The following is a 23433-nucleotide window of genomic DNA, read 5'->3' as shown; positions in this document are numbered from 1 at the left end:
GCAAAGAAATAGTGTGGGAAGACTACAAAGTGGTGAACGGTGGTGAGTGGGCAGAAGAATTGTTAAAGGTAGCAACAAATAACTTGATGACACAGTGGGTGAGATCACCAACAAGGTGCAGGGGACAAGATGTTGCAGCAAGGTTGGATTTGGTATTTACCAGGGAATCTCTAAAAGAGGAAATTGAACATGAATGTCCCTTGGGAAAAGCGATCATGATGTCCTAAGCTTTGAGCTGGATACGGAATTAAGCACGAATAAGATTGTGGAACGCAGGGAGGAAAAATTAAATTATACTAGGGCAAATTATAACCATATAAGGGAGTTCTTTAATGAAATTGACTGGTCCGTGGTATACCAGGAAAGGGATATGCAATTGAAATACGATAAATTTATGGATTTGTATAACTCTGCTGTGAAAAGTTTGTGCCATATCACAGAAAGAGGACTTTAAATAATAAACAGTGGTTTAATAGAAATTGTGAAGAAGCAAAAAAGAACAAAGAAAAGGCATGGAAGAAACTTAAGAAAAACAGTGATGTATTATCAAGAGAAGTCTACAAAACAGCAAGGAATAGATATGTTGAAGTAAGGAGAACAGCACAGAAGGAATATGAACAGAGGGTGGTGGAAAACTGTGATAGTGACCCAAAATGTTTTACAAATTCATAAATGGAAAACTAAATAAAAGGGAGGCAATAGAAAAGGTAAAAACGGGAAGAAGTATATGAAGATGCTGGAGATATAGCTGAAATTTTGAACGACAACTTTTGCAAAGTGTTTACAAAGGAGGAGCATTTTATGGGAGGAAGGCCTACGGAAATAAAGCAAATGCAGGACATCATGGTTACTAAGGAAGATGTAAGGAAAATTATAAGCAATCTGGATATTAATAAATCAATGGGGCCTGATGGCATATCTGGGAGGTTGCTAAATGAATGTAAGGATCAATTGTTGAACCCGTATTTGATATTGTGGAAACCTCCATACGAACAGGATTAGTCCCGAAAGAGTGGAAAAGAGCTGACATTGTGCCTATATATAAGAATGGTAGTAGAATGGAACCGCTAAATTATAGACCAGTATCGTTGACTAGTATATTGTGCAAGGTATGTGAAGAAGTAATTAAAGCTAAGTGGAGTGAGTATCTAGAAAGTGAAAACATTCTGAGTGAAAGGCAGTTTGGTTTCAGAAAAGGAAGATCGTGTATCCAATTTATTATGTTTTTATTCAAGAGTGACTGACATACTACAACATAGAGAGGGATGGGTGGATGCTATCTACCTGGACTTGAGAAAGGCCTTTGATAAAGTACCACACAATAGACTGATGTGGAAACTAAAGATGATTGGAGGAGTAAATGATAAACTAGCAAAATGGATGGAAAATTACTTAATGGGAAGAGAAATGAGAACAGTGGTGAGAGGAAGGAAGTCCGAGTGGAAGAAGGTAACCAGTGGAGTTCCACAAGGGTCAGTGCTGGGTCCCATCATGTTTTTGATTTATGTTAATGATATGCCAGTAGGAATTGACAGTTACATGAACATGTTTGCGGACGATACTAAAATTATGAGGAGAGTAAAGAATGTGGAAGATTGTAACAAGTTACAGGAAGATCTTGATAAAATATATGAGTGGAGTAAGGAGTGGCAGATGGAATTTAATATAGACAAGACCCATGTTATGAAAATGGGAAGAAGTAGATACAGACCAAACAGGGATTACAGGCTGGGTGATGAGAAAATTAAAGAGACCAATGAGGAGAAAGACTTAGGAGTAACTGCAAAACACCTTGTCACTGGAGAAACACATTAACAAGATTTTTTGGAAAACATACAACATGCTTCAAAATATTGGCCTTGCATTCCACTACCTAGATGAAGGAATGATGAAGAAGATATTATGTACCTTAATAAGACCCCAGTTAGAATATGCAGCATGTGTCTGGTCACCGCATATGAAGAAAAATGTGAAGAAGGTGGAAAGGGTACAGAGGCTGGCAACAAGGATGGTACCAGGACTCAGGAGTTAGACTATGAGGAAAGACTGAGGAAGCTGGGGCTGACCACATTAGAAGAGAGAAGAACAAGAGGAGACATGATAACTATGTATAAATTGGTGAACAAGATTGACATACTGGACAGAGAGTTGATAAAGGTGACCACAAGTAATCATCTCCGAGGACATGGAAAAAGCTAATAAAGGACATCTGTCTAAATGACGTGAGAAAATACAGTTTCCCGCATCATAGCATTGATAAGTGGAATAAACTGAGCAGTGATGTCGTTGACGCGGTGTGTGTCAATCAGATGAAAGAGAGATATGACAGGAATGGACAAGGAGACAGGTCACAGAGAGCTTAGCTCGGGCCCTGTAATACACAAATAGGTAAATACACACACGCACACTCGCCGTCGCTGAGAGAGGACGGCTCGTCTCCGGCTGCGGACGGGAAGAAGTGAAAATACCTATGGTGTTACAGGGCCCTGGTACCTCTGAGTTAGTGTCCTGTTGATGTCCTACTGTCGCATAGTGTTGAAAGTGAGGGATATGGAGAGTGGTCCCTGAGAGGAGAGTGTGGGCGGTGATTGTTTTGGCCGTAATCAGCTGACGATAACAAACATGGCGGCTACCCCTAGGCAACCCAAGGATTTTGAAGGTTTTATAACTACTCCAAGAGGACTGGAGAAATTAGATATGGATGCAAGAATCCAGGCACTGGAAAGTAAGTTCCTAAATATTTTGTCCATAGAAGAAAAACTGGATAGAGTTATAGCCGAGAATGATTCGTTCAAAAAAGAGATCTATTTGTTAACGATAGCGAATAAAGAGCTATTGAAGGAAAAAGTAGAGATGGAGAAGGAAAACCAACAACTAAGGAAACAATGTGAAGAGATGAAGGCTAAACTCCTAGAAATGGAAGGGGACTTGAGGAAGGAGGAATGCCTTAATCTAATTGATGCCAGAATGAAAGAAGTGAACCATGAACATCAGGAGGTACAAAGGTCCTTTAGGGAGATAGTGGAAAAGCAGGAAAAGGAAAATAAAGTGATTACGCAGAGTGAAATGGTAAAGGCACTAAAGGAAAATGAGTATGTGGTGAGAGATATTGCTGAAAGAAAAATGTGTGATCATAACAGGATTGAGGAGGAAACTAACAGAAACTGGCAGGATAGGAGGAATAAGGAAAATGACAGGATTAAGTCTTTACTGAATAAGATCTCTGTGGAGGAAGAGGACCTATATGCTGAGGTAGAAGAAAGTGTGAGATTGGGAGCTTTTGAGGAAGGCAAGAATAGACCATTAAAATTGAAATTAAAGTCTCAGGTGGCAGCTGAGGCCTTGTTGAGGAGGGCTTGGAAACTTAAGGACTCTGAGGAAACCAAAACAATTTACATAAGAAGAAATATGTCACAGGATGAGCGAATGAAAATGAAAGAGCTTGTAACTGAAGTGAAAGAGGAATGACGAAAGAACAGAGGAGGAAAAGACCAAGTTTTTTTGGAGGATGAGAAATGGGAGGCTAAAGAAGTGGTGGATAAAACAGACGGAATAGACATTACATGGAAGAAAGAGACTAGGAATGGAATACAAGTGACTTACATGAATATAGATGGATTTCTGTCTAAGAGGCTAGAATGTATGGATTACCTAAGAAATAACGAACCAGACATAATGTGTGTAGTGGAAACAAAGCTAAGGCCCGAAATAAAGCTAGACTGGTTTGTTGTAAAACACTACAAAGTATGGAGAAATGATAGAAAAATAAAGGAGGTGGTGGTATAATGGTTCTTACTAAGGAAGATCTGATAGTGAAGGAGGTGAACTATAGTAAGAGAAATGAGGAAGTGATAAGTATGCTTATAACAGATGGTAAGAGGGACATTAATATTATAACAGTATACATACCACCCAGAACCAATGCTTGGGAATATGAACAGTACCAAATGGTGATGAGAAATACTCTAGACAGAATGAAGCAAGAACTCATCAGAAAGGATAGAGTGATGATAGTCTGAGACTTTAATTGTAAAGAAATAGTGTGGGAAGACTACGAAGTGGTGAACGGTGGTGAGTGGGCAGAGGAATTGTTAAAGGTAGCAACAAATAACTTGATGACACAGTGGGTGAGATCACCAACAAGGTGCAGGGGACAAGATGTTGCAGCAAGGTTGGATTTGGTATTTACCAGGGCATCTCTAAAAGAGGAAATTGAACATAAATGTCCCTTGGGGAGAAGCGATCATGATGTCCTAAGCTTTGAGCTGGATACGGAATTAAGCACGAATAAGATTGTGGAACGCAGGAGGAAAAATTAAATTATATTAGGGCAAATTATAACCATATAAGGGAGTTCTTTAATGAAATTGACTGGTCCGTGGTATACCAGGAAAGGGATATGCAATTGAAATACGATAAATTTATGGATTTGTATAACTCTGCTGTGAAAAGTTTGTGCCATATTACAGAAAGAGGACTTTAAATAATAAACAGTGGTTTAATAGAAATTGTGAAGAAGCAAAAAGAACAAAGAAAAGGCATGGAAGAAACTTAAGAAAAACAGTGATGTATTATCAAGAGAAGTTTACAAAACAGCAAGGAATAGATATGTTGAAGTAAGGAGAACAGCACAGAAGGAATATGAACAGAGGTTGGTGGAAAACTGTGATAGTGACCCAAAAAGGTTTTACAAATTCGTAAATGGAAAACTAAATATAAGGGAGGCAATAGTAAAGGTAAAAATTGGGGAAGAAGTATATGAGGATGCTGGAGATATAGCTGAAATTTTGAACAACAACTTTTGCAAAGTGTTTACAAAGGAGGAGCATTTTATGGGAGGAAGACCTACAGAATTTATAAAGCAAATGCAGGACATCATGGTTACTAAGGAAGATGTAAGGAAAATTATAAGCAATCTGGATATTAATAAATCAATGGGGCCTGATGGCTTATCTGGGAGGTTGCTAAATCAATTGTTGAACCCCGTATTTGATATTGTGGAAACCTCCATACGAACAGGATTAGTCCCGAAAGAGTGGAAAAGAGCTGACATTGTACCTATATATAAGAATGGTAGTAGAATGGAACCGCTAAATTATAGACCAGTATCGTTGACTAGTATATTGTGCAAGGTATGTGAAGAAGTAATTAAAGCTAAGTGGAGTTAGTATCTAGAAAGTGAAAACATTCTGAGTGAAAGACAGTTTGGTTTCAGAAAAGGAAGATCGTGTATCCAATTTATTATGTTTTTATTCAAGAGTGACTGACATACTACAACATAGAGAGGGATGGGTGGATGCTATCTACCTGGACTTGAGAAAGGCCTTTGATAAAGTACCACACAATAGACTGATGTGGAAACTAAAGAAGATTGGAGGAGTAAATGATAAACTAGCAAAATGGATGGAAAATTACTTAATGGGAAGAGAAATGAGAACAGTGGTGAGAGGAAGGAAGTCCGAGTGGAAGAAGGTAACCAGTGGAGTTCCACAAGGGTCAGTGCTGGGTCCCATCATGTTTTTGATTTATGTTAATGATATGCCAGTAGGAATTGACAGTTACATGAACATGTTTGCGGACGATACTAAAATTATGAGGAGAGTAAAGAATGTGGAAGATTGTAACAAGTTACAGGAAGATCTTGATAAAATATATGAGTGGAGTAAGGAGTGGCAGATGGAATTTAATATAGACAAGACCCATGTTATGAAAATGGGAAGAAGTAGATACAGACCAAACTGGGATTACAGGCTGGGTGATGAGAAAATTAAAGAGACCAATGAGGAGAAAGACTTAGGAGTAACCGTGCAAAACACTTTGTCACCGGAGAAACACATTAACAAGATTTTTTTGAAAACATATAACATGCTTCAAAATATTGGCCTTGCATTCCACTACCTAGATGAAGGAATGATGAAGAAGATATTATGTACCTTAATAAGACCCCAGTTAGAATATGCAGCTTGTGTCTGGTCAACCCATATGAAGAAAAATGTGAAGAAGGTAGAAAGGGTACAGAGGCTGGCAACAAGGATGGTACCAGGATTCAGGGAGTTAGACTATGAGGAAAGATTGAGGAAGCTGTGGCTGACCACATTAGAAGAGAGAAGAACAAGAGGAGACATGATAACTATGTATAAATTGGTGAACAAGATTGACATACTGGACAGAGAGTTGATAAATCATCTCCGAGGACATGGAAAAAAGCTAATAAAAGACATCTGTCTAAATGTCGTGAGAAAATACAGTTTCCCACATCGTAGCATTGATAAGTGGAATAAACTGAGCAGTGATGTCGTTGATGCGGTGTGTGTCAGTCAGATGAAAGAGAGATATGACAGGAATGGACAAGGAGACAGGACACAGAGAGCTTAGCTCGGGCCCTGTAATACACAAATAGGTAAATACAAATAGGTAAATACAAACACACACACCACGTAGTGTAGTGGTTAGCACACTCAACTCACAATTGAGAGGGCCCAGGTTCGAGTCCCGGGAAGCGGCAAAGGCAAATGGGCAAGCCTCTTAACCCTTAAACAGCGCAATTATGATTTCAGGACAGCTGCAGGGTGCGCAAAAAATGGCAAAAAATCAACTTGCTTGAAAACTATCTTTGATCTTATGAAACTCAAAGGAGACAAGTAGAACACTGAAAAGTGAAACAAAAAATGAAAAAAATTACATTGTGTGGCAGTGATGGCTGGCTGAAGTTGTTTGGGAAGTGGGGGCCAGTGACAGGGGAGCCAGGAGGGTGGGGAGCCAGGAGGGTGGCAAAGAGATCATACTGCACTTTCCAATCATGTTTGATTTTTTCTCCCTTTATCCGAAACTATTTATAGTTTGCAGCATGGTGTTATTCAGTATTGTTTCAGTGTGTGATACTCAGTGTGAAACAAAGTACAGCACACATTGGTACTTGACATTCTTCAGTGCGCTCGTGACCTTGAGAGGCAGGAGGGTGTTTACGGCATCTTTTGGGCTTTCTCACAGCACCAGAAGTTGATTACTGTAAATAATCTACATCATCAGGGCCATAAAAAGAAACACATAAGAAAATTAGAGAGACTACAAAAAATGGCTACAAGAATGGTTCCAGAATTTAAAGGGATGGCATATGAGGAGAGACTAAAGGCAATGGATCTACCAACCTTGGAGCAGAGAAGAGAGAGAGGGGATCTGATACAAGTTTATAAATTGATTAATGGAATGGATGAAGTGGATAATGAGAAACTGATCCTGAGAGAAGAATATGACTTTAGAAGCACAAGATCGCATAGTAAGAAACTAAGGAAGGGATGATGTCTGAGAGATGTTAAAAAATTTAGTTTCCCGCAAAGATGTGTTGAGACTTGGAACAGTTTGAGTGAGGAAGTGGTGTCAGCAAAGAGTGTACATAGTTTTAAAGAAAAATTGGATAAGTGTAGATATGGAGACGGGACCACACGAGCATAAAGCCCAGGCCCTGTAAAACTACAACTAGGTAAATACACACACACACACACACACACACACACACACACACACACACACACACACACATTGAGATTAGTAAAATGTGAGAAGGTCAGTGCAATCAATCAGGGATTAAAGGACATACAAGAAATAAAGAAACGAAATGACGTACTAAAAGCCACAAGAAATAAAGAAACTAAAATGACATACTAAAAGCCACATGTCAAGACTATGAAAACTCCTTAAGGAGCTTACAGGTTAAAGTACAGGATGGGATTGTGGACAGGGTAGAAGGTGGATTGGGTGAAAACAACCTGAAGGAACTACAAAATGCAAGGAAGCAGGAACAAGAAGAGGAAAAAGTTAAATTTTCGGAGGCAGTTAAGAGACAAATTCAGGAAAACACAAAAGTTGCTGTAATATGAGTAATTAAAGAAAAAGATCTTGTGCAAGATACAGTAGATAAGAGAAAAGTTTCATATTTTTGACATGAAGGAAAAGAAAAATTGAAACAAATTCATGAGAACATGGAGAGAAAATTGGCCAAAACTATTATCAAACAAGTTCAAGATAGCACCCAAGAACTGGACCAGGAGGTAGAGGAAGTGATCAGGTTAGAAAGATGCAGTGGGTAGGAGACCAATGAAAGTGAGAATGAGATCCCAAGTGGCAGTAGAGGAAATTATGGGTGGGGAAGGGAAGCTGGCTGATGATACTGACTGAACACAAGGATATATGGATAAAAAGAGATATGAACCTAGAGGAGAGGGAAAAGTAGAAATCTAGTGCTAAGAAATGAAGCTAAGGAAAAAAACGAGAAAAGGACAGAGATCAAGAAAAAGAATTTTTACTGGAGGGTTCTGGATACAAGACTAAAGAAGTGGTACGTATGGAAGAAAGAGGAGATTGTGGAGAAGGCAAGAAATTAAGAGTGGCTTATACTAATATAGATGGGTTGTTATCCAGCATGTTGGAGGTTAGGGATTAACCTTAGACTGCAAAAATGTAAATTTGAAAAAATAGATGTAAATGGTTATGCTGGACCAAGGGGAAGAAGTGTTACAAATGACAATGGGAAATCCAATGAACTAAAGGGGGAAGGACTATACAAGGTATAGAAGAGAACAACAACCATCCATACTTGACCTGGTATTCATGGGAAAAAAAAAAAATGTCCATTAAATATATAGCCCCATGGGGAAAAGTGATCATGCAGTTGAATTGGAAGATTGGGAAATATTGAAATGCAAAGAGGGTCACAAACAAGTAAGATTGAATTACGCCAAGACAAATTATGAAGGCTCAAGTAAATACTTTGGTAAGTATTAATTGGAAAGAAATCATCAAGGACAAAACAGTGCAAGAGAAGTAGGTAATATTCATGAAAAGTCAAAATGAAGGGATGAAGAGTAAGTTCTTGCATATTGAGTAAAGAAGAGCAAACACGTGAGGTATAATGCTATAGTAGAACTCATCCGTATCTACCCACAAGGTGTGGCTCGTCTTGGGTGCGACGTTGCCACTGCTATACCAGTACCTTCATCAAAGAAAACAGAGTGATGATCGTTCTCTACTTCACTAAAAGAAGTCAGAAGAGACCCAAATACCTATGCAGCTATATAGTACATTAAATGCAATAAAGATTCTGGTTATATACATGAAAATGAGAAATAATTTACATATTTGTCAAATAAGTGCACATACGAGTAGAAACACAGTAATATATTGAGTGGTTCCTTGCTTGAGTCAAAGGTAAGAGTGTTGCCCGATTTGCTTTCTCTTGCAAGAAATATCTATTAAGGCGGAATATGAATTCCTTGGTCTGGCTGCGCAAGACAGTGTATGATGGGGAAGCGTCAGGGGGTCCCAAGATGTATTAGACTAATACATCTTGGGGGGTCCTTCCATGGTGGTGACCAGAGGAGGAGCGAAGCGACACGTCCGTGGCGACCTGACTCACCCCCCAACCTCCCCGGGAATTTCCACCTGGGTCGTGAGTGGCAACGTCGCCTGACCTGATATGACACATCACCGTCCATGTATGTGAACTAGCTTAATTTATTTTCGTATATGACAATTATTTATATCATCTATCACTTAATTAAGGTTTCTGAATGTTCTGAGAACGTTTTTTTGATAATGCTATGATTACAGGACAGTGAGTAGTTTGTTTTTATTGGAGATTTGGCATAGTCTCACGGCAGACATGGCCAACGCCCTATGGGTAGGTACGGATGAGTTTTAGTTTAGATGTGCAAAAGTTAAAAAGAGTAAGGATGTACCTTGGAAAAAATTAAAGAAGCAAAGAAATTAAGACAATAAGAAGCAATATAAAGAGGCACAAAATGAATTTGTTAGAATAAGAAGGAAGGAGGAGAGAAAGTTTGAAAGGGATGTAGTAAAGAGATGTGAAAAAGAACCCAAGTTTTTTTACAAGTATATAAATGGAAAGATGATGAACAGAGAGATCATCAATAAGTTAATTAAGAGAAATAGCATAGATAAAAAACAATGGAAGTGAGTGAATTTATGAATAAGAGTTTTAGACTGGTAGTTGATATAGAAGGAGATTTCATAGAACTAAACAATAACATGCCACGAGAAGGGTTACGGAACGTTTTGGTACAAAAAAAAAAAAAAAAAAATTAGAGAAGTGATGTTAGAAAAGTAATGGGACCAGATGGAGTGTCAGGATTGACACTAAGGGAATGTAGAGAACAGCTGGTGGAACCAATTTGGAATGTGATCAACAGCTCCTTGATGGAAGGGAGAGCACCAAGAGAGTAGAAAAGAGCAAATATAGCATCTATATACAAAGGAGGAAAAAAGAGAGGCCCCTAAATTATAAGATCATTGTCACTAGTCTTGACTAGTGTTGTGGGAAAGATCTGCAAATTTATAATGAAGGAAAATAGTGGAATATCTGGAGAAAAATGAAATTTTAAATAACTCCCAATTTCATTTTAGAAAAGGAAGATCACCAATAATGTTCCAAATATATATTAATGATATGCAAGAGGACTTGAGTAGCTACATAAATTTTTGCAGACAATGCAAAACTTAAGAGTAATAAAGAGCAAACAATGAGGACTGTATGGAATTTCAAGGAGATATTTACAAGATCTGGGAGTGGAACCAAAAGTGGAAATTAGAATTTGATGCTAAGAAATGCCATGTAATGGAAATGAGTAAAAGTAAAGAGAAGATGGAAACATGGGAATATAAAATGAGAGAAATTATAATAAAGAGGAAGAAAAAGAAACACTTGGAAGTGGTTATACAAGACACCCTAACCTCAGAAAGGTACATCAATGGGTTATTTACTTCAACATATAGGACACTAGCAAATATCAGGGTGGTGAAAAAAATTCATAACCACTATGATAAGATCCAGACTTCAATATGAGTGTACAAAAAAAACTTTACAGACACTAAGGACAATGAGTTATACCACCACAGTAACAGGATGGTTCAGCAGTGCATCAGTTTGCCAAATCTATGATGAATTGTCCAGTGATCAAAGATGCAGAAAATAATTTAGAGAGAGAGAGAGAGATTGTGTGTGATATCATGAGTATTAGGAGTATTTTAAGGTCAAATATATGGTAAGTGGCCTCAAAACAACTTCCTTGATTTAATGCTCCGACACATAAGTAACTGCACTTGTGTTTTACAGACGATATTGGCAAACTGGCACATTGGCAAATCATCCAGCTGGATGTTTTGCTTAAACCACTACGACAAAGTTGGAGGACATTGAATCTCACCGATCACAGTGCCACATATACCATTTCATAACTGTGCTATCTAATGCAGCATCTTTTCCAGTCCTTACATATTTCCTTAGTTCACCTTTACCGTTTTTACTTAATGATGCATCCACACAGTATTTGGCAGAATATTCTATTAGCTTATCTTTTGAGATTCTAGTATCCAAGAAATTACAATTTATTTTCACACCATACAGGTAACTCTCAACTTACGCGTGTTTGATTTACGCGTTTTTGTTATAACGCAACCGAAAAAATATTATCATTAATTTAATTTGCGCGATCGGTTTGCTTATACCCGATTTGACCCAACCGCATTTTCAAACTGAGCGCCAGATGCAATTTCAAACTGCGCACCAGAGAGTTCCGCAGCTGGCGGATAGGTGGCAGTACCACTCTTCTCGTGCCTCATTTGCAGTCTGCCAGCACTGAGTACAGACAGAATCTCTTTAATCTGCCTATAATTCACCAAGATGTCCCCAAAACATCCTTCATCTTCTTCTGCATGTGGGGTTATTTTTGATAAGTGGATTTTTGATAAAGTGGTAAAGCTCAGAGGAAGATGGTGACTGACTGTGGTGTGAGTGGTGAAGGCAGTGACGCAGTGAGTGTTGTGTTTACATATTCTTTGTTTTGTTGTTTTCTTATTATTTTTTGCTTTCTCATTATTTCTTGCTTTTCCCTTTACTTTAAATACACTTCTAGTATTTAGAATGGTAAATAATAAAAGCATGTTAATTTATCCAAATAAATAGAGTATTTTGTATGAATTTTTTGGGCCACATCCTGCATCCCCCCTATTATCTATTATTTCTTATGAGAATTACAAGTTTAGTTTTACGCGAATTTGGATACATGTGATGCCTCTTGGAACGCATAAATCGAGAGTTACCTGTACTTGTTGTTAATACAATCTGTCGTCAAATGTAAGATACTGAACATTCCACAGATTGCAAAACATAACATTAAAACATTTGATATTTAGCCAAGTGGCACCTCCGGCTGCTGCAGCAAGCCAGCAAGTCATCGTCACCTCATAAAAAAACAGAATGGACTATCACGCGCCTCTCAGAAATTTTAAAATCATCTTACAGGTAAACAAAACCTTAAAATGCATATGTGTATATAACATTTTCTGCTTAGAAATGAATGTTCTCTCACCTCTTTCAATATTTACCGGAAGTCGTGTTACAACCTGTAAGCATATATGCACTATATGTGCAGGGTACATCGGTGTACCAATACGTTATGGTTTTTAACGCTCCATACTACAAAACACTATCTCAGGAACACTTGAGTTGCCATCTGCGGTTAACATGTTAACATATTGAAAGAAATAAGATGACAATAACCCAAAATTTGGTGTGGGGTCATCTTGGTAAACATGGGGCCGTTAGGGTAAACATATGAGGCCGTCTTGGTAAAAATGTTTGTGAGGGGTGAAGAGATTGGTGTCCTGCATTTATTTTTTTTTCTAGTGTTTGCTTTTATACTGTGGGGTTATTTTTGATAAGTGGATTTTTGATAAAGTGGAAAGGCTCAGAGGAAGATTGTGACTGAATGTGATGTGAATGGTGAAGGCAGTGACGCAATGAGTGTTTTGTTGTTTTCTCTTACTATTTTTTGCTTTCTCTTATTATTTCTTGCTTTTCCCTTTACTTTAAATACACTTCTAGTATTTAGAATGATAAAGTATTTTGTACAAATTTTTTTTTACCACATCCCCCATCCCCCCTATTATCTATTATTTCTTATGAGAATTACAAGTTTGTTTTACGCAAATTTTGATTTACGCGACGCCTCGTGGAACACATCTATCGCGTTAATCGAGAGTTACCTGTATTAGAAATAATTGTGATCAAGAATTGAGGATGTATACCTACATGTACATATAAGCCAGGAAATTTCTTAAGATAAATAAAAAAAGCTTCTTGTTATATCAAGCATCTTGTTTCTTGACAGTTTAACTGCAGTACATAGTCTAATGGAAACCTTTTCACGAGACTAAAAGATCTCCTCATATATTTTCTTTGTAATCAATATAGTCTTTACCTTTTAATTGTTTGAGTTCTAGTACAATCGCGTCTTGGGTCACTAATTTAATTTATTCCATAACGTACCTCTTATTCTGAAAACCTCGCATCTCAAAACAAATTTCACCATTTTAAAATGATGGAAATCCAATTAATCCATTCCACATTAAAAAAATACTAATATAAAAATCAATTGACATGGTATTTTATGCAAAAATAAAGTAATTTTCTAACATATAATAATAATGAATAATATACAGTAAAACTTCAAGTAACAGGCAGCCCATCCTACAAGAAATTTGAAATATGAGCTGTAACTCGGTGGAATTTTTGCTTTGACTTGTGAGCCACAACTTGAATAACAAGTATGCTGCCACTATTTGGTGCAGCGACACCCAGCATGCAACCTCAACTCCGTGGCACTGAGTAATAGTGAATTACTAATGAAATACCGCAGTATTTCATTAGTAATTCACTATCACTCAGTGCCACGGAGTCGAGGTTATCCTCATGGCATGAGCGTATATGATATCCATTATAGCAGGCAATAGAGGAGTGGAAACATAAATATCGTTGTGAAAGCGATCTCATCTCTGCTTTATTTTTTGGTATTCCATGTAAGATTTCACTTTGTGCATCACAAAACAATCCTTTCTTAGGGGCAAGGTTTGTAAAAAGCTAATAGAAATGTGGTTTTGTGAACATAAATACACATATAAGACAGTAACACCACCTCATGAGCTGTTCTCAGGTAGCTCCACACCTGGGCCGGATTAGCGTGGTGGAAGTAGTAGTAGTAGTAGTAGTAGTAGTAGTAGTAGTAGTAGTAGTAGTAGTAGTGTGGTTCACTACAGTACCCCCCCTCCCCCAAAGAAGGGAAAAAAAAAAAAAAAACAAGGCATAAGGGGAGTAGCAAGGAGCCTCTAAGAGGCCTGGAAAAAATTAGGGGGTTGGCTTAACCTGCCAAAGCAGGTGATGACGCCGGAAGAAGTGACAGGAGGAGGAGATGGGGGCTGGGAGACAGGCAGGGTGGGTGGTGGTGGTTGGGGGCTTGCCGGCAGCTCCTGGTCTGCCAGGGGGCGAGGTGAGGACGCCGGCCCCGACGAGGAGGGGATCCCAGCGGTGGCGCCCCGCGGCAGCAGGCAGCATGGTGCCACCTCCCTGGGGTGAGGAAGGCGCAAGGGCTCCGCCACAGGAGGAAGGTGCTGCTGTGGGAGCAGGGGCAGCGCTGTGGGCGGAGCAGGAGACAGGTGAGCCGCCTTCACCCGGTCCCACAAAGCGACGTACGGATGGCCCTTAATCTCGAGGGTGACGTATTTCTCACCCCTGTGCAGCATACGATATGGGCCTCCATACAGTGGCTGGAAAGGCCCTGTGGTAGCGCCAGTCCTCAGGAAGACAGCTGCCATGTCATGGAGGTCCGCCAGGTGGACGAGGAGGAGTGAGCCGGAGGTTCGCCATAGCCTGCCGCAACACCGGTGTTCTGGTGTGGCTGAAGAGAAACACTGGGGAAACTTCCATGTTTATTGTAGGATACAAAATGTACTGGAGGCTTGGTAGCGAGTAGCCGTGAGTGAGGCTTGAGAAGTAGCCGGCGGCCAGAGAGACTTGTAGTCAGAGCGATTAGATGAAGCTTGTAGCTAGCGTGATGATGTATAATTACAGTCTACACACTGGAGTGTGACTGTAGACAGTAGACTGTAGAACTAGACTGGCTGTGCAGGACAGGAGGACCAGTCAAAGAAGGAAGGCAAGCGGATTGCCAAACAGAGCGTGAGCCTGTTCCTTAAGCTGCGTTAGGAACCAGACTGAGCGTGGCATCCCTTGGGGTAGCAGAACAATACACAGCCCCAGTACACTATATACAGAACATTACATTACTCCGCGTTAAAAGTAGTCTGTCTATGATACCGGAAGGAAGACCAGAGCATGTCCCGCGGGCGGCCCAGGTGCTGCAAATTGGCCAGGAAGCCTCAATTCCTCCCCGTAGACCAGCTCCACCGGCGTGTGATGCAAGTCCTCCTTCTCCGTGGCCCTCTAGGTCAGCAGGATGATCGGGAGGGCGTCAACCCAGCCACCAGGATGGGGGAGGGCACAAATTGCCTCCTTGAGACGCCAGTGAAAGCGCTCCACCATCCCGTTGGCCTGTGGATGATAGGCTGTGGTGCGTTGGCGCGACGTGCCGAGGAAGGCCATGAGCTCACCCCAGGCGTGAGACTCAAACTGCATCCCCTGGTTGGTGATGATGGTGACCGGCGCCCCGAAGTTTGACACCCACCCCAGAGAGGAAGTGGGCGGCGTACACTCCGCCATGCTGTCAGGCATCGGAATTGCGGTACCCCAGCGTGTGGTCTGGTCTACACAGGTGAGGAGGTACCGGTGGCCACGGCAAGGTGGAAGGGGGCCAACCAGATCTTATGTGGACTGTGTGGAAGCATTCCGTGGGTGTGGGGATGGTCTGCAGTGGCGTGCGGATGTGGTGGTGAGTCTTGGCAGCCTGGCAAGGAAGGCAGGTACGGACCCACTCTAACTTCCTTCCTCATTCCTGGCCAGACTGCCCGCCTGCTGATGATGCGATGCGTCCCCAAGATGCCAGGATGGTTGAGAGAGTGGTAGTGGCGTAAGATCTGCTGGCGGAATGGCCGCGGCACATATGGGCGTACCTGCCCGTACGACACATCGCACCAGAGTTGCCGTGGAAAGTCGGGGAGATGTTGCTGAACGAGCTGCAGTGATGTGGGCCCCTCAAGCAGTGCCTGTAGCTCCGGGTCGTCCTCTTGTGCTGCCGCCACTGCTTCGTAGTCCAAAGGTGGAGGACGAGACAGGGTGGCAACCGTGCGGGAGGGAGCGTCGCCACGGGAGAGAGCATCAGCCACTGTGTTTTCCTCCCCCCGAATGTGCCTGAGGTCCGTGGAGAACTCAGAGATGAAGGCGAGCTGCCCACACACTCGGGGGGTGAAGTTGTCGCCCGTCTGGGCCATGGCGTGAGTTAACGGCTTGTGGTCTGTGAGCACGTGGAACTCACGGCCCTCCAGGAAGTGGCGAAAGTGACACACGGCTTCGTACACTGCCAAGAGCTCCCTGTCAAAGGCGCTGTAGGAGCGCTGAGCCGGTTCCAACTGCTTGCTAAAGAAGGCAACTGGCCTGAGCTCTCTGGCGACTTCCTGCTGTAGCACCACGCCCACAGCTTCCGCCGACGCATCCGTGGAGAGCACCGTTGGGGCGTGGGGGACTGGGTAGGCAAGGCGGGTCAGGGAGATGAGCCAGCGCTTGATGGCTTGAAAAGCGCGCTCTGCCTCTTGCCCCCAGTCCAGGGGCTTAGGTGAGTTCTTCTTAACGTCCTTCAGGAGGTCGTTGAGGGGAGCCAGAAGAGCGGCGGCCTGGGAGGATAAACCGGTGGTAGTAGTTAATCATCCCCAGGAATTCCCTGAGTTTCCTGACGGTCGTGGGGCACGGGAAATCCTCAATGGCTGCCACCTTCGGGGGGAGGGGCTCCAGACCCTCCGCACTCACCTTGTGGCCCAGAAAGTCCACGGACTGGACGCCCAACATGCACTTCTGAGGGTGTAGTTTGAGGCCGTGGTCCTGAAGGTGACTAAGCACCTGCCGCAGGTGGACTGCATGCTGCTGAGGTGAGGAGGATGCGATGAGAATGTCATCGATGTAAACGACGACGAAGTCCAACCCTCTCAGGACCCTGTCCATGAACCGCTGGAAGGTCTGGGCGGCGTTGCGAAGACCGAAGTTCATAAAGGGGTATTCGAACAATCCGAAGGGCGTAATCAACGCGGTCTTCGGAACATCGTCCTCTGCCACAGGAATCTGGTGGAACGCCCGCAGGAGGTCGATCTTCGAGAAGATAGACTTGCCATGGAGCTTGGTGTGGAAGTCCAGCACGTGGGGGATAGGGTACTTGTCGGGGCGGGTCATGGCGTTAAGGGCCCTGTAATCCCCACAAGCCCGCCATTCTCCTTCCTGGGCCTTGGGCACCATGTGAAGTGGTGACGCCCAGTTGCTGTCAGACGGGCGCACAATGCCTTCCTCCAGCATGAGGTCAAACTCCTTGTGCACAGCGTGAAGACGTTCAGGGGGCAGCCGCTGGGGCCGAGCAAAGCACGGGGGACCAGTTGTCACGATGGAGTGCTATATCCCGTGTAGGACCCGAGGCAGGGCGAACTGTGGGGATGTAAGGAGGGGAAACTCCTGGAGGAGGGCCTCGAACTGTGTCGCTTGGCGGAGGGTTGTGAGGACGGCGTCGGCTGCGCGCAGGATGATAGTGGCTGAGGGCTGGTGTAGGAGGCATCTGCGGCGTGGATCCACCAGGAGGTCGTGAGCAGCAAGAAAATCCATCCCCAGGATTGCCTGCTCCACATCCGCCACCACAAATGCCTACGGGAAACGGCTGCTGGGCAGGAGGGCCACACGACGCGTCTGTGTCCCATACGTCGCGATCAGGGTGCGGTTGGTGGCCAGGAGGTCGTACGCCGTACGGGGTTGGGCGCGGCAGTCAGTGTCCGCTGCCTGAACCACACTCACCTCTGCCCCGGAATCCACCAGAAAATGGGCCTCAGAGCAAATGTCTCTCACCCAGAGAAGTGGGCGCTGGCTGGCGGGAAACCACTCTGGGTGCTGTGGCAGAGGTGACGGCGCAGGGGAGTCAGAAAAGCTGGGAGTGGGCTGACGGGGCCCCGGCGGCGGGACCAAGGCAAAGCCCTCCACAGGCTGCGGAGGAGTGGGCAGCCAGTAGGGGTGCCTGGCGCCGACTGAAGGCTGCGAAGGGGTGCGCCCAGCTGAGACTCGCAGATGGGTGGGCAGCGCCGAAGCCCGGCCACCAGTAAGCTGCAGATGTGATGGTGGAGGAGACGGGGCCCGGCCATCCCAGGACCGCTGCTTTGCCGGCGGGCACGATGTGTGGGCGACAGTAGGCCGTCCAGGGGACACGGGCGCGTCGACTGCCCATGGAACATTGCGAGGCCAGCAGCGGAGGCGGTGCAGGTTCCGTGGGGCCCAGGGCAGGCTGTACAGCTGGCGGAGACAAGGCAGAAATAGGATGGCGGGGCAACGGGTCGGGGCAAAGACAAGGAAGAGAGGCAGGGCCGGGCAATGGTGTTAGCGACCCCCACCCGCCCCGTTTCCCTGGCGGGGCCACGCACATGGCAGTCGGCAGCTGCGTGCCTCCTCCCTGAAACGCCTGTGATAGAAACAGACCCCAGTGTCCATCTGGGTAGGAGAGCGGACGAGTAGAGCTTCCAGGCACCACAGGGAGGCCTCCACCGAAGCAAGGCGGGTCTCAGTGGAGCTGGGCAGGGTTACGGCGAGCCCCCGAGGTCACCGCCGCCTGTTGCTGGAGGACATGGAGAGAGAGATTCTGCTGGTGTGGTTGGCTGGTCCGTTGGGGCAGCAGCACTGATGGTGCACAGGCAGGCCGGGGTGAGGGTCTGCTGGGGGGGCGACACCATGTGAGCCTCGTGCACTCTTGTCCACGAGAGCAGAGAATTCCTCCAAGGAGAGGGCCTGTGGGGCAGCCATCAGCTGGAGACGGACAGGCTGCGGCAAGAGAGAGGAGAGTTTGTGGCGCACCATCTCCTCTGACCATGGGAACCCTGCCGCCCTGTTTAGGGCGGACAACCTCGCCAGGAGTGCTGACGGTCGGCCGCCGTCATACCGAGCTGAGTTAAGTGTGGCGAAACAGGCTTCGCGGGACCACCCAAAAGCCCCCGTGATGGCCGACTTAAGGGCGCCATACCTGTCTGCCTCTGGCAGGTTGGAGAGGACACTGTACAGACGAGCGACCACTTCTGAGGGGAGTGCCCGGACAACCGTCTGGTATCGCTGGAGGTCAGGGAGGTCCGCACCAACCCGCACAGCTTCGAGGTGCAGGAAGTAGGCCTCGACATCATAGGTGAAGGGCAGCACACGCAATATGTCACTGAATGCACTGCACTGCTCCATCACACGTCAAGGCTACACTCTCGGGGTCACCAAATGTAGTATTCTCTGACTAGCCAAGACACGGATGGAGAGGTAAACCAGAGATGTTCATTACTGCTGTTTATTATTGTATACACAAGCGGTGCGTATGTCCCGGAGTTTCGGTGCTGACTGGCGAGTCCTCAGCTGAACAACCGGCCCGTGACCTCATACCATCCAGCTGGGGTCAGGTCACTGCACCTGGCCCAGCTTAGAAGGGGATCGGCGTAGTGCGTGGAATTCCCGGGCCGTGCCACACCTCGCCCAGCTGTCTCAGGTAGTTCCACACCTGGGCCGGATTAGCATAGTGGAAGTAGTAGTGGTAGTAGTAGTAGCAGTAGTAGTGTGGTTCACTACAAACGCTTTTGAGTACGAACAAATAAATCTTGTTTTTTTGCATTGGAGGATGAACTTTGCTTTGGAGTGCGAGTAATAACAAATGCGGTTAACAGATTGCGCACAGCACTGCGCTATCAGCTGACTGCATGCTGGGGCACCACACTGTCTCAGTGCCTCAGGAGTGTTGTTTGCATTTGTTTGGTTGTTGTTTTGTAGTGCTGGGGATAATAATATTAATTTTTTTTTAGTTATTAAGATCATTGCCTAGCGTAGCAGCACACATCGTCACGAGACATACAGACAGACGTATGGAAGATTCTAGAAGATCCAAGGGGAAGAGAGAGTATCCAGCTCATGAATTAAAAGCCTTAACCCTTATAGCCCGTCAAGGCACGATTGTGGCGCTTTTCAGAAGCCCTGCTCCTTTATGCCGCACAGTTTGTTTATGCTTGAGGCTATCTGTCATATATCAAGGTCTGTCATTGACCCATTGTTTTCAAGATGGTGGACACTTAGCCAATCATGTATCAGCTTTTACAAGGATATGTTTGTGGAGGTGTGAGAGCACCAAGCGTGAGGATGGTGAGAGCATTTATGTCAGTATGCTGTATTTTATCATTTTTTATGTATTTCTTGGTGAGATATAAGATATACATGTATTTCCATGGATAAGTAAGCAGTTCAAACATATTATGATGCATGACAATATTGGAATCGTCATTTTTATCCCATTATTGGTTTAGATAAGAGTGCGTAGTGCTGGCTTGATGGAGTCGGCTGAGGAGGGTGTGTTGACGCTTGTTTCTGACCAAGAAGTTGAATTTTCATATTACAGTTTGCTTACTTCCCTGATTTATTTTCCATAATGAATGCAGTATTTGAAAGAAAAACTTATTGGATTATATAAGAATGTGTGGTGTTGGAGTCGCATGAGAAGGATGTGGTGACGCTTGTTTCTGACCACGAGAAGTTGAATTTTCATTATATTACATTTTGCTTACTTTCCTGCTTTATTTTCCTATCTTCTATAGTTATAGCAATATAGTAGTAGTGTATATAGTAATATTATTCAAAAAGTAAGCAATTAGGTGAAAAAAAAAAAATTTGGTCTTGGGAGGTGGTTTCAAATGAATTATAATTTCTTCCATAAGAATACATGTATTTTGATGCTTTGGAGTAAGAACAAAATTTTGAACATATTAAGTTCGTATTCAAAGGCACCACTGTATAACATTTCCTAATTCTGAATTTAACATCCCATCACAATGAATCACATGTCTCCACCTTAATGATCTCACCTCTAACATTAGTTTTGTTTACTTTTCCAGTTATCCACTTGCCTTAGACATGATTGCATCTGGAAAGATTAACGTGAAGCCTCTCATCACACACCGCTTCAAGCTGGAAGAGTCCATCAAGGCATTTGAGACTGCTGCCACTGGTGCTGGAGGAGCCATCAAGGTCATGATTTCATGTGAATAACACTGAATTGGATCCTCATGACTTGTCTGCATTCAGATGAACCCATGATAATCTGAAAAAGTGGCATTTGTGTAAATATTTTGTGTATAGATTTTGATAAAAAATGTCTGGCTTAAAAATAAAACCTGTCATTTACATAAAACAGCCATATTTGTTTGTGTTGATATAGTTTTAACCAGCCTGAAGTGATTTAATATCAGAAAAAATTTCTGGGAAAGATGTGGGGGATGGAGGAGGATTACAGCTTCATATTCATGGAGTCGAGGAGATAAACCTGAAAAAAGACCCAATCAGTTATCAGTCTCCTTAAGGGGGACGTTGCCAATTTTACTCGTGTGGAGCATAAGAATATGATCTACTGCATTGGTTAGCTTATGGACAAGTTCCTTATATAATGAAATTAATCTATGTTGTGCCTGAGTAAATTATGCAAATAACTTTTAGAGCAATGAATATTTATGCAAATTTTATGTACTACTTTTGTTTCCTTTCTCTGTTTTGTTCTCTGTGTTTTCTGAAAGAGTACCTATTGTAGAACTATTTCTAATGAATAATATTTTCTTAAGTACTCTCCATCTTAGTGTAAATATTATTCATTTACAAGTTCTTTGACAACCCACTGATTTAGAGAGAGAAAAAAATAATTAAAAAATATTTGAAACTAAGTATATTTATTTCAGTCATTAGAAAAAAATTGAAACAAATTTCTTCTTTACAACAAAACAAAGATCACTCGGTTAAAAAACTAACAAAGTTAAAGGCTTCTGAATGGGGAAAAAAAAGTTTTTCAGGAGAGGTCTTTAAAGTTTAAAGATCCCACAATTGTCCTTTAAATTAAACATGCACTGCTTGGTAATCTTGATGTAAATACATTCTACTTACTTCCTCTTCACACCTACCTCATGTTTACTGTCGTACTCCTGGGTGTTAGAGGTAGTGATACTGCTGGTGTGAATCCAAGGATATCACCTATGTAGTGAAGATTCTTGTAGGATTACAGCTTCCCAGAGTATAGATTTGCTTGTTAGCATTTTTGTACTTGTACCAAATGCTTTATTATTGAATGGAGAACAATGTGGCAATCCAAAAGGCCATTTTATGGAAGTCCAGGGACCCTAGGTAGGAAGAGAGTGTATATCACTAATAAGCAATACACACAACCTTTCCCGAGTGAGGTCCACAAACCACTGACACGCTGATGACCACATTCTGTTGGCTGGGGCCACTGAGCTATGCTGCTAAACACTACCAGAAAATAATTACTAATTTCCATTACCAAAAAAACACAGATTCTAATTCAGTGACCGATAAAAATGCATTACCTGTGGGTTGCCAATGATCACAGTATTTTTACCTATTTTCCTAATAAAAAAATTTAGAAGAAGATTTCACCACAAAAGTTTGAGTGTTGCCAACACCATATTCATATTTTTAAAAGAAAAATATCTTTCCCTAAATTTTCAGAATAAAATATTAAATCTGGCGATGCCACCTTAAAGAGCCGATAGAATTAGCCATAGGATAGAGACAAATGTCTTGAAACCTCCCTCTTGAATGAAGTTAAATCATAGGAAGTTGAAAATACAGACACAGGCAGGGGGGTTCCAGAATTTACCAGAGAAAGGTATGAAAGACAGAGTACTGGTTAACTTTTGCATTAGAGAGTTAGACAGAATAGGGGTGAGAGGAAGAAGAAAGCCTTATGCAGCAGGCTGCAGGAGGAAGAGAGGCTCCAGTTAACAAGATCAAAAGAGCAGTTAGCATGAAAATAGCAATATTTCATGCAATAAAGATGCAACATTCTGGCAGTGACAAAGATGCTTAAGATAGTCAGAGAAAGGGAATTGATGAGACCAAAAGCTTTTGATTTCACCCTATCTAATAAAGCTGTGTGAGTGAAACCTCCCCCCAAACAGGCAAAGAGTACTCCATACTAGGGTGAACAGTACCTTTGTACAGAGTTAGTAGTTGGGGAAGTGAGAAAAACGGGCGGAGACGCCTCAGAATGCCCAACTTTAGAGAAGCTGTTTTAGCAAGAGATGAGATGTGAAGTTTCCATTTTAGATAAGGAGTAAAGGATAGGCTGAGGATATTCAAGGAAGAAGAGGGGAACAGTTGAGTGTCATTAAAGAGGAGGGTATAGTTGTCTGGAAGGTTCTGCTGAGTTGATAGATGAAGGAATAGAGTTTTTGAGGTATTGAAAACTACTAGATTTTTTCTGCCCCAATCAGAAATTTTAGAAAGATCAGAAGTCAGGTGTTCCGTGGAGTCCCTGTGTGACCTATTGACTTTCTGAAATGTTGATCATCTCTGAAAAGATGTGGGAAATGTGTAAGGTGGTATCATCAGCTTAGGAGCGGATAGGTCAAGAAGTTTATTAAGATCAT

General features: G+C 43.0%; 1 protein-coding gene across 1 annotated transcript in view; it reads left to right on the top strand.

Annotated features, from left to right (window-relative positions):
* LOC123498603 (sorbitol dehydrogenase-like) overlaps window positions 1-21707 on the top strand; it is a 47803-nt gene extending 26096 nt beyond the window's left edge. Inside the window, exon 8 of the mRNA XM_045245870.1 lies at window positions 20893-21707. Within this exon, the coding sequence (XP_045101805.1) occupies window positions 20893-21046 (154 nt within the window). The 3' untranslated portion in view covers window positions 21047-21707. The remainder of the gene's footprint in view (window positions 1-20892) is intronic.
* The last annotated feature ends 1726 nt before the right edge of the window (window positions 21708-23433 follow it).

The sequence above is a fragment of the Portunus trituberculatus genome, chromosome 48 (assembly GCF_017591435.1).
Source record: "Portunus trituberculatus isolate SZX2019 chromosome 48, ASM1759143v1, whole genome shotgun sequence".
Classification (NCBI taxonomy): domain Eukaryota; kingdom Metazoa; phylum Arthropoda; class Malacostraca; order Decapoda; family Portunidae; genus Portunus; species Portunus trituberculatus.
Note: the sequence above shows the minus strand (reverse complement) of the source record. Positions and strands in the feature narration are given on the sequence as shown.